General features: G+C 45.6%; 1 protein-coding gene across 7 annotated transcripts in view; it reads left to right on the top strand.

Moving 5' to 3' along the window:
- Positions 1-18,113, top strand: part of ARHGEF7 (Rho guanine nucleotide exchange factor 7) — a 123,624-nt gene that overhangs the window by 60,567 nt on the left and 44,944 nt on the right. For all 7 annotated transcript variants that reach the window (XM_041731375.1, XM_041731372.1, XM_041731368.1 and 4 more), the window contains 2 exons: positions 3,662-3,863; positions 12,406-12,494. In XM_041731375.1, coding sequence (XP_041587309.1) covers positions 3,662-3,863; positions 12,406-12,494 — 291 coding nt within the window. The remainder of the gene's footprint in view (positions 1-3,661; positions 3,864-12,405; positions 12,495-18,113) is intronic.

Raw genomic sequence — 18,113 nt, 5'->3', positions numbered from 1 at the left:
AGGTAATTTTCTTGGATTAAAAATTATAATGAAATAAGAATGGCAAAATGTATATTTAAAGCTGGTTGATGGGCACCAGAAAGAGAAATTGTTTTCTTATTTTCATTTACAGTTGTGCCAAAAAGAATAAAAAAGGAATAAGCCTAATCAAGGGGGTGAAAGACCTGTACTCTGAACACTAGAAAATGGTGAAAGAAATTGAAGACGATGCAAACAAATGCAAACATGCTCCTGTATAGAAGAGTCCGTACTGTTAACATGCCCACGCTCCCCAAAGCAGTCTGTAGATTTGATGTAGTGCCTGCCAAAACAATAGTTATTTTGTCACAGAACTAGAACAAGTAATAGTACAATTTGTTTGGAGCCACAAAAGACTTCAGATAGCCAAGGCAGTCTTGAGAAAGAACAAAGCTGGAGGTATCCCAATCCCAGATTTCAAGGTGCACTACAAAGCTGTAACAGTCAGTACAGAACTGGCACAAGATCATTGGAACAGAATTGAGAGCCTAGAAATAAACCCACAGCTCTGTCAGTTAATCTATAGCAGAGCCGGCAAGAATATACAGTGGGGAAAAACTGGACCACTTTCTCACATCATGCACAAAAATAAACTCAAAATGAGTTAAAGATCTAAATGTGAGACCCAAATCCTAAAACTCCTAGGAGAAAACAAAGGCCATAGAAACCTTTTTCTAGGTATGTCTCCTCAGGCAAGGGAAAAAAAAAACTTATGAGTACGCTTTAAAAAAAAAAAAGGCTTTATTACATCGAAGAAAGTCAACAAATGGAATGGGAGAAGATACTTGGAAGTGACCTAACCAAAAAGGGGTTAGTAGCCAAAACAGCGTACACAAGTGGGAGGATGAGTAGGTGACAGGTGGACCTCCACCTACCATCATTTTCTACTTTGTGTTTGAAATTTTCCATAATCTAAAAATTCATGGTTTCTTGAACACTGATTTTGTGATCCCATCAAAATAAATCTTAGCTTTGGCCGTCAGGAGACACGCGCTTAACCAGAGGTACAAGTGCGGAGTCTGCACGTGTGCCCAAGGGGCTGGACAGAGCTCCCTGAAAGTACCACCCCTGTCTTGGGAGTGGCAGTGCCCTACACGGTTTCGAAGGGAGGTGGTCTGATGGCTAGCATCTTCTGTTTGAGGGAATATCTTCTGAGGAAACAAGCCTAGAGGAGTCATGATCTTTATACAAGATCACAAGACTGGGTAGTATTAGCCATTGGAGTTGAAATTGGGTCTTTGACAGGCTTTTCTACTATCAGGGAAATTATAGGTAATTCCAGGGAACAGAGGATGAAGTTCACGTGAAGGCAGCACTCCAGGATATCCTAGTTTTGGATGATTAGGATAACTTCAGAACATAGAGTAGACTGCTTGAGGAAGCTCTGGATGTGGGTGGTTTTGACAGGCGGGCCTTTGTGGGCATCAGGCAGCCCTTTGTGGGCTGTTAAGAACAGATGTCTGTGCTGGGTACAGGTGACTGCCCCCACAGGAGGTACTATACATGTGCCCTGTCACTGACCTACCTGAAACGTACATCTAGAAAACACTGGATGAGTTTCTACAAGTCACACATTCGCATGCAAGAACAGGAAGCAGACCTGACTAGTGTCCCCTTTGTTATGTTTACCTTTCTGATGAGCTTTATTTGCCAGAGAGCTTTGAGAAAGGGGAAGAAGAGAAATCCAAAATAAGATAGTGGCTAAATACATGCTTCTGGTTTTCTGACCTCAGCAGCAGTGACTTGAGCTCTTCTTGTCTGTGTTAGGATAGGAGGCGGACTTCGGTGTGGAGTTGTTGCGGTGTCTGGTGTGGCATGTCCGCCTTTGCATCCCGCCTTTGGCGTCCCGTTCTCTTAGCAGCGCTCCTTAGGACATCTTGAACATATGTCTCTAGTAGGTGCTGAACCAGTGGACATTGGTGGATCCAGGAATTTAGATGGATCTAGGCTGCCTGTCCTCGGACACCTGTCTTTCTGTTGTGGGTTGACCATTTCTCAAGTGGAGGAGGTGTCAGTGATGTTTGTCTAACATGTGGCTGCGTGCAGAAAAAATTGCAGCTTGGCGGGGAGAGTATAGTTGACCTCATTTGCCGTGTTCTGGTCAGTGTTATGCCTGGAGAGAGGGCCTCAGCACTGGTGGCCAAGTGAGGCGGATGGGCTGGCTGCAGGCTCGTTCTGGGGTGGGGATGACTATTTGACCTCTGTGGAATCTGCTCTGCTTGTGTGCTTGATTACATGTTGTGTTCCGTTGTGAAAACTTGTCAGGATGGGCTCTGTTCAGGTCTCACACAAAGCCAGCTTGCCCAGTGTGGGTCACAGGAAGGAGAATGTAAGGAAGATCATGGTGGACAACTGGTGCAAAGATGATTGTGGTTTGCAAAGATAAGCTGAGCTAGCAGTCAGTCAGCTGTGCTTCCCGGGGGCAGCTTAGTTTTCAGAGTCCTTCTGGTGGGGTCTGGTTGGCCTCACCCAACTGGTATTGCTGGGGTTCTTGCTGGGTGGGGGAGGGGGACCGGCTGGGCCCAGGCCCTCCTCCAAAGCTGCCTGCAGGATGGGGGACACCTGTGTGGGCAGAGGGGCCCACTGGCTGCCGCCTGGGGGCGGGTAGAGGTAGGGACTCCCTGTCTGATCCTTACTGATGTCACCAGTGCAGGCGTGGCACTGGTACTTGGTGGGGTATCAAATGTCCTTCTCCATCCCTGTGGACGGTGCAGGCTGAGGGTGTACCCCTGTCAGTGGGTGAGTGGGCCTGTATGCTGTCCTTCTTTGGCTCCCTTTGTCAGGAGATGTGACTTTTCTTGAGGAGGTGTTTATTTTACTCCTGTTGGTAGATCCCAGTGGCAAGCCTCTCTAGCACCCCGTCCAGGATTGATGGAAGTGAAAAGAAACTCTAGCCAATCTGCCTCCCTCTTCCTGTCTTTTGGAGTTGGGCACATAGGCTTACTCTCATGAAAAAATGCAGAGTAAAAAGAGATACCACATCTTTCCAGCAGTTTGACACAAATCAAAATGCTGGATAATTTTCAGTGCTGGTGAACATGTGAAGAGCTAGCTCTTAAGTACTGTTGGTGGAAATGTAGCTTGCTGTAATTAGAACTTTCTGGAGGGCAATTTAGAAATTGGTACTAAAATTTAGAATGTGTCCTATATATTTTCTGACCTGAATTTAACATATAAGCTTATACACAGGTGTGTTTGAAAATGTGCATAGTTTTAACGAAGTCTTGTTTTGCAGTAGAATAGTAGAAAAAACTTTAAGTCCAGTAATAGAGAATGAGTTAATGGCACAGCTGTACCGTTAAGTTACACAATTAAGACTAAAGTTGTTATAATGCTAAAAGGACCACAATATGTTTTCCCTAACAGTAGACATGTACCATATAATGTGATGTAAGTCTACATATTAAAGTGTGTCCTGTTGAAGTAGGCAGAACCATGGACGGAGTAAGGCCTTTCAGACTGTGAAGAGGGTTTCCTCTGGGCTAGAACTGGGCCGTGGTGGTCAGGGTGTGCCGCAGGCAGTCTATGCTTTAAATGTTCTCATGGCGGAATGAGGTGCTTGCACTCCTTGTATTCTAGTAACACATAATCTAATTTTGTGATGATGTAGACGTGACATTTTTTCCCCTTCTTCCCTTTTTAGGACATGACTGACAATAGCAACAGCCAACTGGTAGTGAGAGCAAAGTTTAACTTCCAGCAGACCAATGAAGACGAGCTCTCCTTTACGAAAGGGGACGTCATTCACGTGACACGGGTGGAAGAAGGCGGCTGGTGGGAGGGCACGCACAATGGCAAGACAGGCTGGTTTCCCAGCAACTACGTGCGGGAGATGAAGCCCAGTGGTAAGTGGCATGCTGGTCCGGGGGCTGCTGCTGGTCCTCTGGGTGGGAGTTGTGGGGAGGAGCAAGTGTTATTCATGGGGGACCTTGGCGAAGTGGCCCTGGGCCGAGGATGCCCATCCTTCCCTGTGTTGTCTTTGGGGACACAGCCTTGGGGTGCAGGATGATGGACTCATCAGTGGTCACTGGTCAGCCCCTGGGAAGGGCCGCGTTCAGGCTGTGAGCATGGCTCTTGGCCAGTCCCTTAGTCTGATGGTTATTCTGGGGCCAAGAATGCTGTCCTGGGCCATTGCCAGGAGGACATTAGAGTGGGAGAAGGGAGAGGGGAGGGAGAGGTGGTCTTTGCCTTTACCAGTGCGGGCCAGGGGGCCACAGAGGTGGTGCTGGGGCTTGCCATCAGAGTGGAGACTGACTGGGCTCATGTCCTGTGTTTGTTGAATCCAGGACTTGAATTCTGCCCTGAATGACTCATTTATTTTCTAATTTTTAAAAAGATTTCATTTATTTGAAAGGTGGGGGAGGGCACAAGTGGGGGGCTGGGGAAGTGGTGGTCGTGGCAAGAGGGAGCAGCAGACTCCCCACTGAGCAGGGAGCCTGTCATGGGGCTGGATCCCAGGACCGGGGATCATGACCTGAGCCCGGGGGCAGACCCGGAACTGACTGAGCCCCACCAGGCACCCCGGGAATGACTCATTTAAGTGGGAATTTTGAGTTGACTTTTGACTTTGAGTTGCCAGTAAGAATGCAGAGGAATTGTTACTTCTTAGATATTCTCTTGGGGCTTTGAAAGTTACCTTTGACGGTTTCACCGAAAAGATAGTCCATGGGTCTCAAAGTCCTCTTCAGGTGACTTTGGGGGAGTTGTTTCCTACAGGACTTGCACATGCTCAGTTTTGCTGTGGGCAGTGGGTGGTTTCATGGTACGCTGTCACCCTTGTAAAATCTGGCATTGCCGCACCATTGCCTTGCTCTGGGGCTCCTCTTTCAGAGTGGACTCTGGGGTCACATGTAGGCCAACAGTAACTAGCCATTACATGCATGTAGAATTGACTTAGAAAAAAAGAGTATTTAAAAGGGGTGCCTGGCTAGCTCGGTCAATAGAGTATGAGGCTCTTGATCTTGGGGTTGTGGATTTGAGCCCCATGTTGGGTGTAGAGATTATTTAAAAAGAAAAGCTTTAAAAAAGAAAGCTATTATGTCTTTCTACATTGGCTTATGTCAGAGGCGACTGCATCCTGTTCCGCCAATTTTTATATCTTACCCAGTGTTTCCATGTGCATGTGCATGAGAGACTCTTTTAAACATTTGGTAACTAACTGCGTGGGTCACGTGGAATCCCAAGTTTTTGTACTGAATAGAGACCCAAGTAACTTTGGAAAATTTCCTGTTTTTCTGGTTTTTTTTTTTTTTTTAAAGTATAAATATTAACACATTTACTCTGATTGGTGATGTGTCATGTTAAATATTCTTTAGCTGACAGTTGGACCAAAGGAATAGCCTTTTGGGGAAAACTTCCATCCTGTGTTCACAAATTATCTGTGTAGTCTAAGGAAACTTATCCCTGTCTGATTTTAGATGTGGGCATTTGAGACCAAAAGATATAAAATCCTGTTTTTCCTGTATCACTTTACAACAGTGGAGAAGAAAATTTGAAGGTCATGATAACATGCTAGTGTTGTAATTCATCAGTGATTTCTGTGACTTCCTGATTTTTAGACTAGGATTCCTTTTTGGAGGGTGTGTTTCAGATAAGCATTGTAATTCACAGTGTAATTCTTCATTTTCTGTAAGCAGAATGTGCTGGATAACTGGCAGTCTGAAACAAATATTGACGTCCTTTAAGTTGTGAGTTTCTCTTCCTTAAAATTCCTACTTATAAATATCTTTCTCGAATAAACAAACCTGAGGTCTGCCTCCCAAGTGACCTCTTTTGGGCCATCTGTGTCCAGGCAAAGGCTCAAGAAAGTCCCCTCAATCTCTCCCTCTTCTTGGAAGTTTAAATAGCCATGAGCGTTTGCCCTCCTGTGGCTGCACACTGCAGTGTTCCTGTGGATTTGTGCCTTTGTACTGGGTGTGCTTTCTTTTTTCAAATAGCCCTTCACCAAGAGTCTGCAGAAGGTTATTTCCAAAGCTTGCTGCAGGTGCGCTTTCCTTCCTGAATGTGTACCCCCTTATGGCCAATATACCTGTTAGTTAGCATTTATTTTCTGTCAATGTTGCTTTGATGTGTAAAGACCATAGATTTCTGCTTTTGTGCACACAAGGTATATGTCTTATGTATGTTCTGTAGAGAATCTTCAGTCGAAGGGAGACAGGAGAGCTGCGGCAAGGCCAGTGGTCCTGAGGGAGAGGGCTACAGCACGGGTCATGCAGTTAGAATGGTAGCCCTGGGGTCTTGGGTCCTGTTTACTTTTGAAATAAAAAAGACCTAAAATGCCAGCTGGGTTTTGGATGCAGTGATCAATTAGTTATGGAAGAACAGTGTTATGATTATAATCTTCAGGGAAAAAGGGATAGAGGTAACAACTTCGCGTTGGTGGAAGTGTGTGTGTGTGTGTGCCCATGTGGTTAGGTTTCTGAAGGTGCCCAGGGTAAGGCTGTTCTAGAGGGGAGGCCTGTGTGGACTACTTGTTGCAGATGTAGATGTGATAACAGATTGCACCTCTGAGGCATGTGTGTGTGGGGAACCTGGCCTGACGTGTAGGTGCATCTGAGAGAAAATGGTGTGCAATTTTTCTAGGGTGTGGGAGTGAGTGTCCCTCCAGGCTAATTCTATGTGCACTCACCCCAACAGCTGTGTAAGTGGGTGATGGAGGGGTTGTTCTGTGCATGCGTGTGCGTACATTCCAGTGTCTGTTTCAAGGACCTGTCTCCTAGGTCAGCTGATATGGAGTTGTTTAGGGGTCAGGATTGATGGTCCTCCAGTGTTAGGGTGGTTCTTTTAAAGTTTTGTGTTCGCTTACAAAATACTGTTGGGTAGTACGAGCTTGGAAAGACAAAGCGAGGAGGACAGAAGCACCCAGTGATGGAAGCGGAGGTCCTGTTCCTCCCCAATCCATGGCTGCCCCCTAGCTGCCCTGCAGCTCCTGCCCAACTGCTGGGATTTCTCGGCAGGGATGTGTGTCTCATAGATGCTCTCCCTGGGCACCTTGTCTTCCTTGTAAGCTTGGGCTTTACGTTTCGTTCTCCTGTTGCCTTCCTTCATTGGTAATGCTTGACGGTAACTTGGTGGGTGCTCAGCAGTGACCTCTTGATGCCCCGCTTTGTAATATGAGGACCTACCTTGACCTTTCTCCACCCATCCAGTCTGCCTTTTGTCAACTATATTTTCCGGTTTCCACCATCAGGATTGTTAGGAGTGCATTCAATTCCAGAACCTCAGGTAGCATCATTCAGTAAGTACTTACTGGAGTGAACTCTGTTGTGGGAACTGGGAGAATAAAACCCAAGTGTCTTTCCAGAAATCGTGATGCCTACCTCAGGCTCCCTGGATAGAAAACAAGGTGGAGAATGCCCCCCTGGGCGCTCTGCTGGCATTGAATAAAAATCTCAGAGGCAGAATGTTGTATGTGTTATGTAGATCTTCCTGGGTTTCTGGGCTCCGTAAGCCAGCTACAGAAAGTCATTGTTGTGATGAGTTTAAGTCTGGGGAACTCTGACTACAACTGGATGTGAGATGAGAGGAACTGCTGTTTCTGTCTGGTGTGCGAATCACCTGGTGGTTGGGTTTTAAAGTCTGAGACTGACGCACACTATAAACTGTTGTGGTAAATTGCCAGTGTCTGGGATCTGCTGTACAATGCTTCCAGAAAAGAAGAGGAGGCATCTAAGAGGTAATTCTTGAAGCTAAAGAAGATGGTATATATTGTTTTCTTGCTTATCTGTGTAAGTTTCTGTAATTAAGTTGCAGAAAAGCAGGGGTAGAGAAATCTTCCCATGGGGGTTCCTGAGCATTTCCTACGAGTGCGTTGCCAGCGAGAGAGCTTGGAGGACTCAGGACAGGACACCATCCAGGTCCAGGGCCCTGTGGCAGCGAGGAAGCTGCTGATGGTGGAATGAACCCACACAGAGTGACATGACCTGTTGTGGGGATTTGTAGATGAGGTGACTGCTGTCGTGCAGAAGGTAGGAAGAGGAATTAGAATTGGCAGGCTCTGTTGGGTCACTTATATCACAGATGAAGGGGCAACGGTGGACCTGGAGTTTTCAAATCAGTTTTCCTGATTTTTCTCTTCAATAAGCATTCTCACTCCAAAAATAGTCACAAAAGAAAAGCCTGTGATAGTGGAGTCACATGCATTGTCAAATATCTGACTGTCTTTGCCTCAGGCCAGGGGCGAGGGCTGTTGCTACAGTAGCACCCCCTCATTCTGGTCTGTACCTGTGGTTGGCCAGGGTCCAGAAGCAGTGACATATGTCAGGAGGTGAGTATTAGCTGACACAGAGCTGGGCATTTTATTCCCTCAAGCCCCGAGCGCTGGATGAGCACGGGACAGGGTAACCTTCCTTAGAGTATATTGTTAGGGCTTTTGTTAATCTTCTACTGTGCCTAACTTACAAATCAAACTTTATCGTAGGTCTGTACATAGAGGGAAAATTGTAGCATGTGGAGGATGCTATGTTCTTGGTTTCGGGCATTTTCTGGGGTCTTAGAATGTATGCCTCACAGATAAGGGGGGCCTCCTGTGTGGGCCTCCTCAAGCGTCCCCATCTTCAGTGCTGCTTCAAGGTGCCATGCCCTCCATTCATCCATGGTTCTGATTCTGGAAAGCATTCTTTCTAGGAATGCTGCCTGCTTGTTGTTCATTGTCTCCTGAAGATCCTAGTAGATATCTTATTTTGCCCTCTCTGGCTTTCAGTCTGTTTTTTATAATGTTTTGTTTTATACTCAGGACGTTTCTGGTCAGCAGTATCCCTCCCCTGTGATGGTAGCAGCCCATTGGGTTTCATTTTAGTGACCAGAGTGCTCACTTCCAGGAATAGTTCATTGTTTTCCAGGTGTTTTACACACACCTACTCCATAGTACCCCGTTTCTAGGTCTTGGGTACTAATTTCCCTCGCATATGTATCTTTCCACTCTTGGCTCTGTTCTTCATAAGCTCATACTTTCTTGTTACACATCTACCTCTGTACCCTGGCTTACGGAAGTAAGTACTCTTACAGAGAGGAGGAACATTTGCTTCCTGAGGGGCTCCCAGAGTTTTTCTTGCCCCAGGCAAATCCTGGTGGGCCCCTGGGGTTTGGTGTGGATTTGGACCACCCACTGCAGTAGGGTCAGACTCTGGGTTTTGATTTCTCACAGGCTGTGTCTCCCACCCCTGAGTAGCCAGTCTCCACCCTTGCTGTTTCTCTGGATCGGTGCTCAGGAGCTTTAGGCTTCTTATTGTCAGCTCTAAGGGTCACCAAGAGATCCTCCTGTTTGTCTGGATCAGACCAGGACTATGCCTTGTCTCTGCATTATTCTGCCCTGCCCTCAAGGGCTGGCTCCAACCCCAGCCCCCAGGGGCCCTCCCTGCCATTGCCACTAGTGATTCCCCACCTCCTTTTCTCATTTAGCACACTTATATTTAAGTTTTGTTTTTGGCATTTTTAGTTTATTGCAAGAAAGGGAAGATCTGCATCCTCTGGCCCCTGGAAGGGCAGCACTAAATGCATTCTCATTGTTGCCCTGCCCCTCAGTCACAGTAGGTTGCATCAATTCTTAGCTATCGGGTGTGCCCCAAATGAGTTGGGTGGTGTGTGTTTTTTTGTTGTTTTAAGGATACTGGGAAGGCTGAGTATTTTCTAATGTTTCCTTTGTGTGCTTTTTGGTATGATTGGCCATAATTTCTCTCTTGGTATATCATACTTTGTGTAGATTTTGTTGTTTGGAGGTTGGGGGTAGGAAAGTGTTAGAAGGCTCCCTTTGGCTGCACAGAAGTTCCTTTGGTTAACCAGATAACCTCCTGACACAGCTGTCCCGAGGGCCTGGGCGCTGGGATGCTTGAGGAGCAGCAGGCCCCAGTGGGGCTCTTATGGGGGAGCCTGCCAAGCCTGCTGCCTCAGCCCTGCAGTGTGAGCTGGTTAGGGGTGGCGGCCTCCTGCAAGCTGAGTGTATCAGGTGTTCCTGGCAAACGTGCTTCCTTACTTGGGGGGCACCTTGCGGTTGGTGGCACTACAAGCAGGCACAGCTCTTCTGTGTGACTGCTCCATGCTGAACTTTCTTACCTTAGAGCCCCCTGTCGAGAATGACACATGAGTTTTGGGGAGATGTTCGCAAGCCCTCCGATCCCTGTTAAGTTCTGTGCAGTAGCTAGCAAAGTTGTGGACAGCCTTTTGCAAGGGGCAAAAGACCCTGTGGTTGGACCCCGCCTACTACTGTGTCTGGCTCTCTTCTGCCTACCTTTTATTTTTATACAGTGTTAGTAGCCTGAAACTTCATCTGAAAAAGCTTTTTCCTTGTAATTGTCTTAGTAAGTTAATTAAATACTGTTATCTAAGGTTTTGGGAGGTGTGTCTTAAGTGAAATGAGGCAGTTGACAAATTATTTATTTATTTATTTATTTATTTATTTATTTATTTTTTTTTGACAAATTATTTATTTTTAAAATACTTTCAAGCAGACTGAAGGTAACAGCATGCACATGGGTATTTGTGGTGTCGATTTGTGGTCTTGATGGCTGCCGCATAGACCACAGTGCTCTCCCCTTTACTTCTATTTGTACTTGTCCCCCAAATTACGGGTCTTAAAGATGGAAAAGCATTGTTTCTCTTCAGGTGAAAGCATGTCAGTTTTCTCTTCCATGGTTACAGACCTAGCTGTGGATGCAAGACTAGGAAGGAATGTGGGAGCTAGGACAGATTGGTATTTCTTATGGGTTCAGAAGGAACACTTCTCATGGAGTTCTGTTTTCCATCCTGTGGGCAGAGAGCAGATTTCTTTCAACTGGAATAACACCTGTTTTATTATTTATTTTCAACCTTTTTTTTTTTTTTAAAGATTTTTATTTATTTATTCATGAAAGGCATAGAGAGAGAGAGAGAGAGAGAGAGAGAGAGAGAGAGAGGCAGAGATACAGGCAGAGGGAGAAGCAGGCTCCATGCCGGGAGCCCGACGCGGCACTTGATCCCAGGACCCCAGGACTGCGCCCCGGGCCAAAGGCAGGCACCAAACCACTGAGCCACCCAGGGATCCCCCTCAACTGTTTTTTTTTTTTTTTAAATTTTTATTTATTTATGATAGTCACAGAGCGAGAGAGAGAGAGGCAGAGACATAGGCAGAGGGAGAAGCAGGCTCCATGCACCGGGAGCCCGATGTGGGATTCGATCCCGGGTCTCCAGGATCACGCCCTGGGCCAAAGGCAAGCGCCAAACCACTGCGCCACCCAGGGATCCCTCAACTGTTTTTTTAAAAGGATTTTATTTATTCGTGAGAGACACAGAGGGAGAGACAGGCTCCCTATGGGGAGCCCTTTTTGGGACTTGATCACAGGACCCCAGAATCATGACCTGAGCTATAAAGGCAGATGCTCGACCAGTGAGCCACCCAGGCATTCCTATTTTCAACCATTCGGAAGCTCTTTACAGTCAGGTGTTGAAGGAGGGTTCAGGTGGACAATTGCATAGGAAGGAGGCGGCCACACTTGGTCTGTGTGTGTTTGGCATCTGGGCTTTCTGTCACTGGGAAAATGGTAGGTGGCAGTACTGGGCAGGCAGTGGGAATTAGGGACCTGAAGCTTCCGGACTGTTTGCAGAAGTGCTGTAGGGAGTGTGGGTGGGCAGGTGGAAGGATGCTGAGCCCAGCACACCAGAGGCACAGATTGTTGTCAGTTTACATGGTGGGGGAGGTGGGTGGCAACTATGCAGAGTCTATCCTTGAGGACACGCTCCCTACCGGCCCCAGGATCCTTGGAGGACCAGTGGCTGACGAGGACACCCACCCTGAGAGCCGTGTTCTAGTTAGCAGACACTGCTTTGATACCTGTTACACTAAATAAATCTCTCTTGATGGGATGTGGGCCTGGTAAAAATACTTGGATCCCTGTGATCCTCATGATTGTGTTCCCTGTTGTCTCTCTGTAGTTGAGGTCTTAAGGCCTCTGCTTGGCCTGGCTTCACTTCTCCTTATCTCTATGAGCCGGCTCCTACTTGTTTAGAGAGACTTGGGTTCTGAGTACTACATTGCTGAGGTGTAGTCCAGACTGGGGGTGGTAATGTTTTCACATTGTTACCGATCTGCCCCATTGCCTCAGATTCTCTTCTCCTAGTTTTTTATTTTTACTACTACAAAGTTGTAGGTGTACTTTGCTAGTGTTCTCTTACCTACTGTCAATGATGGAGCACCATCTGAGATGTTGAGCCTGAACAGGGAGTATGGGACGAGTGCTGTCCGGATTGTGAGGATGTTGGCTCCCTGACCTCGGAGCAGAGTATGAGGGAGAGACACATGGGTCTCTGTCTGGGTTTCCCTGTGGGTTGGTGGCCCCTGGCTCTGGGCTGTGTGGGGATGGTATGTGAGGGGGTCTCAAGTATGGTCTGTAAAATTGTGTTATGTTTTCATTTCAGAAAAGCCTGTCTCTCCCAAGTCAGGAGCACTGAAGAGCCCTCCCAAAGGATTCGACACTACTGCCATTAACAAAAGCTATTACAATGTGGTGAGTAATTGCAAAACCTGTTTTAAGAATCACTTTTTTTTTTTAAAACATCTCTGAAACTCTTCAGTGTAGCATATAGATAAACTACGTAGAGCATGTAGAAGGGTATAACAATCATCCATTATTGGCTGCAGTTATAACTACCATTAATGTTCTGGTGTATTTTCTTATCTTTGCTTTAGAATCTTATATTTTTGTTTCAATATGTAATGTAGAATTGTACCTTTTTTGTCACACAATGTAATATTCCCTCATGCCATTTCAAGTCTTCGAAGATAAGATTGTAAAAAGGCACATGATGTGATTTAAAGATATTACAGGCATCAAGTGGCATTTTACTTGTACTTAGAGTGGATCGTAATTACTTTAGATCAATTGCTATTTCTAGTTTACTTGTGTCTTAATAGAAAGTCTTTCTTGGGATTGATGTACATGTGTATCAAATAGTGTGGAATCACAGGAGCACATCTACACATACATAGTAAAGATGAGTGTTTGAGAATCTAAAACTGCATTTTGAAACTTAAGATCAGTTTGTGAACTTAAATACCTGTGATGTGAAGTCTAGTCTAAACCCCCTTAGTCCCTAAACTGTTGCATATACTGCAGAAATAGGAAGTGGTACTCTTTTTTGTGTGTGTGTTTTTGGGGATAACCTTTTAAATTGCTCACATGTATCAATGTGATAAATCAGCAAAGTAAACTTTGTAAATAGAACTGATCTCCATTCTGTGGAAGGTCTGCACTTTGGGTGCCTTTACTGCTCCTGGTTCCAGGGAAGGTTTCCTGATCAGGGTTGTCTATCTGCGGGTGTGAGGCCTGTGCATCTTTGCCATGGAGCAGCCACGGTCTGGCACTGCAATGAGGAATCCCGAGTGTTCCACTGTCTGTGGTTCTGGTGGGAGAGGGTGAGGATGCGGGACCTTCTGCCAGCTTGTCTGTTGCTGCAGTCTGCCCTGTGAGTCTGTGTATTCAGCGTGCTGAGCATCCATTTTCCCTTGACTCCAGATCTTACAGAACCATGTGAACTTGGGAGGGTTTGTTGTCCTAACATACATCGGATCAGCCCGTGCTCTGCACCAGGCCCTGGCAAAGGCAGTGGGACGTAGTGGTGGGCAGAAATGCAGCAGTTTTCCCCTTGCTGGCACCTCATGGTGGATCATGAGGATCAGTTCATTGCTTCCTTTCCCTGCCTCCCCAGCTTCTTCTGCCTCTGCCAATTTCACTTCTACATTTCCTGTCCTGTGGCCTTTGTGCCATGCCTTCGCCCTCTCAGATCACTTTTATTTGTATTGACCAACACCAGCAGTCATTCACTTGAGTCTCAGTCTCTGCTTCTCCCACTTCCTTTTCCTAGTTTCCTCTGCTCCTTCCAATCGCAGACTTCCACCCCAACTCTGCCCTGGCAGAGCTGCAGGCTCCACAGCACAGCCTGTACCCTGACTTGGTGGGGCCGCCCACCTTTCCTGGTGGTGCTCTGCTCTCCAGGTGTCCTCTTCGGTTCTTTGTTGGATGTTTGTTCCTGGGACATGGCTCTACTGAGGTCTTTGGTTTTTAGAGTGTACTATGTTTGGCTTCATGCATAAAGCCACAATAAAAGTCGTCTGGTGGTTCTTCAGGGTTTCACAGCAGGAGAGCTTGAGGAGCTGCCTTTTCCTCTTGTGTTCTTCTGTAAAACATTGGTTTCTTTCCAGGGGAAGGTTTCATGTGCTGAGTACCAATCGTAATCCACAGTGATGTTCTGAAGAGGGAGCTGCTTCTCCTAGAGGTTCTGTCCAAATGATGGTTAGAGGAAACAAGTTAGTGCCCTCTCAACTGGTGCCTGCTGCATTTCTCTTATCTCTCTAGTAATCTTGCTTCCATTAGGGATTTTGTCCAAGTAGGCAACTGTGCTTTTCTAGAAGTTGTGACAGGTTGTCCAAGTAGGCAACTGTGCTTTTCTAGAAGTTGTGATAGGTTGTTTTCCTTTGCATTTTATACACACACATATTTAAAGATTTTATTTAGAGCATAAGTGGGGCAGGGAGGGGCAGCAGGGTCGAGAGGGAATCCCAAGCAGACTCCCTGCTTGGCATGGGGCCTGATGCGGGTTTCAGTCTCCCAACCCCAGGATTAAGAGTTGAACACTTAACCAACTGAGCTACCCAGGCACCCGTTCCTTTGCATTGTATATCCTATAATTCTCTTCAACTTGAAGCATAATCAGTGTGTTTTTAATTTCCTTCTTTTAATTGTGCTCATATGGGGTGAAGAGCCTTCATATCACACATGCTGTTGTGAGTCATCTGCTCTGTAATTCAGAATGATGGGAAAACACTTTGACCAGAGCCCCATTCAAATTGTTTACATAAAGTTGTGTTAGTAAATAGCACATGTTAAAATTGCAGTTGTTATGGGCGTAACTCAGAATTCATAGAAATCACCTCTGGGGATAGCAGTCCCATTTTTTAGGGGAGAACACAGAAAGCTCTAGAGGTTAAAGGACTTATTATCCAAGATATACACTGGTTAGTGATTAAGCCAGGAATAAATTCTTTTTTGAATTTTGTATTTATACATGATATAAAGTAAAATATAGAACAGAATACCACATGCAGAGCAAAGTAGAATAGATAATGCATTTAGCATTTTCTCACTATCTCGTGTGGTTTTGTTTTCACAAGAAACTTAGGTATTCACAAGAAGTATAGGTATTTTCAGCTCCACTGATTGGAGAAGGTTCTACAAGAGGAGAGATTATTCACGAGAGACCAGGTCTTAGCGTGGGCTCAGTGGAGAGCTGTAGGTAGAGGTACAAGCTTATTGAAATTAAGACAGGACACTGGCATGAGTGGAATGGATCTATAATTTGCTGCTCCTGTGTGATGGTCAAGGCAAGCCAAAAAACACTGAGAAGTAAAAAGTGATTCTGGGTGAATGTCACATGTTTCCTCTTCATGGGACTCCCACTGTGCACATGTTAAGTGTGATAGTGTCCACTGGTTTCTGAGGTGCTGTTAGCTCTCCTTTGTTTCTTTCTGTCTTTCTGTTCTTCAGAGTGAGTAATCTCTATTGTCCTTTTTGTTGGCTGATTCTTTGGCATCTTAAATCTAATGTTGAGCCCCTCTAGTGAATTTTCAGTTCATAATTTCCATTTGAGTTCATTTCAAATTTTGCATTTTTTTTTTTTTTAAAGATTTGAGAACAAGTGCAAGTGCGTGGAGGGGAGAGGTGGAGGGGGAGAGGGGGAGAATCTGAAGCAGGCCCCTGCTGAGCGTGGAGGAGTCTAACAGACACAGGACTCTAAGACCATGACCTGAGCCAAAACCAAGAGTTGGAAGCTTAACTGACTGAGCCACCCGGGTGTCCCTGTTTGGTTATTTTCATAGTCAAATTCAGACTGTCTTTGAGTCATTGACTTAACTATATTAGAGCAGTTTTAGGTTCACGGTAAAGTGGGGAGGGTGATGGAGATTTCCCATGGACATCCTGCCTTTAAACGTGCACAGCTTTCCCCCATGATCAGCATCTCTGGTGGCTTGATGGCTCTCATTCTAGTGTGATAGTAACCCACTGTCTGGATGGACCAGTTTATCCATCTCCTACTGGAGGACATCTTCCGAGTGTTGGCAATTATGAATAAAGCTGCTGTAAGCTTATGTGCACAGGATTTTTTTTTTTTAATTTATTTTTGATAGTCATACAGAGAGAGAGAGAGAGAGAGGCAGAGGGAGAAGCAGGCTCCATGCAGCGGGAGCCCGACGTGGGACTCGATCCCGGGTCTCCAGGATCGTGCCCTGGGCCAAAGGCAGGCGCCAAACCGCTGCGCCACCCAGGGATCCCTGTGCACAGGATTTTGTGTGGACATGTTTTCAGCTCCTTTGGGTAAATACCAAGGAGAGTGATTGTTGGGTTGTGTGGTAAGAGTACGTTTATTTCTATTAGAAGCTGCCACTCTGTCTTCCCGTGGAGAATTCCTGGTGGACATCTTCACTGCCTCTGGTGGTATCTGTGGTTTGGGTTTTGCTGGTGTACTAGGTATGCAGTGCTATCTCACTGTTTTAATTGGCACTTAGGGTGTGGAGCATCTTTTCATATGTTTATTTGCTATCTGTATATCTTTTGTAAAGTATCTGTTCTTTCCATTTTATTATTATTATTTTTAAAGATTTTATTTATTCATGAGAGACACAGAGAAAGGCAGAGACACAGGAAGAGGAAGAAGCAGGCTCCATGCAGGGAGCCCGACATGGGACTCGATCCTGGGTCTCCAGGATCACGCTCTGGGCTGAAGGCAGCGCTAAACTGCTGAGCCACCTGGCCTGCCCTCTTTCTGTTTTTAAAGTTGGGTTCTCTGAGTTGTAAGAGTTCTTTTCAGTCTGTTCAGCTTTTTACCTGTTCGGATGGAGGTGATGATTTCCATGCAGACACAGGCAGAATGGAAGTCCCTGCTGGAACATATTTATAGCAACTCTTGTGAAGTCTTTATCAGCTAAGCCCAGTGTTGGGGCCCTTCAGCCCATGGCTGTAGAATGCCTGGGTTTTGTGCATGGGTCACATGTTCTTGGTAATTTGTGTATCTTATAAATTTTCACTGAAAATTGGACACTAGTAATTCTGGGTTCTGAACTCTCCTTGTCCCAGGATTGGTTGTTAATTGGCTTTTGTTTCCTGACTAACTCTGCAATTTATCTCCCCCCACGGTCATTGATGGGTTCTTGGTGTGAAAGCTTACCTTCCTACTGTTCATACTCAGAGCTGCAGAGCTTAGTATGTAGCCAAGGATTGCTCAAAGATTGTGTTTAAACAGGCTTCCATTCTCTGCCACAGCTCTGTATGTGGTTGGTTAATGCATTGGGGGGGAGAGGAGGCTTTTTAGAACGTAAAAGCAAAAAATGAAAACAAAGGAAAAAATACCAAAATTGATTAGGCTTTGTAAAAATTTAATAAATTCTTTACGTTCGAAAAATAGAAACCAAATTACAAGTTAACTGGAACTGTAGTAACAGTTACAACAACACAAGATTATCCTCAACGACTAAGGAGCTCATTAAGGCATGCATATACATTAAGATTAGTGGATAAATGAGAGTATGTGAACATTGTAAAATGGGAAATGTCGATGGTTGTGTTGGAATCAGTTCAAACTGCTGGAACAGTGCCACAGACTCCTCCCAGTTCTGGAGACTGGAAGTCTGAGATTAGGGTGCCAGCATGCTTGGGGTTTTGAGTGACTTCCTGGTTGACAGAGGGCTGCCTTCCATCAAGTTTTCACATGGTGGAGAGACAGAGCCTGCCTCTTCCTCCCCTCATGTCTACTGCCTGAAGGCCCCACCTCCAGGTGCCACCACTCTGGGGTATTTCAGGATGCCCAGAACATGCAGTCTGGGAGGACACAAACATTATAGCACTCTGGTGGTATGGTTAAGCTTATCATAAAAATTCTGATGGCAACTTTTTATGTAACTGGTGAGCAGAGATTTAAAAAGAATTTTCAGCTCTGATAATGGTGGAAATGTAAATCCATACAATGCTTCTCAAAAGTAATGTGGCAACTATATATAGAATTCTGAAAACAGTCAAGCCCTATAATCTACTAGTTCTATTTGGAATCCACCCCAGAGGAATTACCTAAAATAT

This window comes from Vulpes lagopus, chromosome 16 (assembly GCF_018345385.1).
Source record: "Vulpes lagopus strain Blue_001 chromosome 16, ASM1834538v1, whole genome shotgun sequence".
Taxonomy (NCBI): domain Eukaryota; kingdom Metazoa; phylum Chordata; class Mammalia; order Carnivora; family Canidae; genus Vulpes; species Vulpes lagopus.
This window is presented reverse-complemented; position numbering and strand designations above follow the sequence as displayed.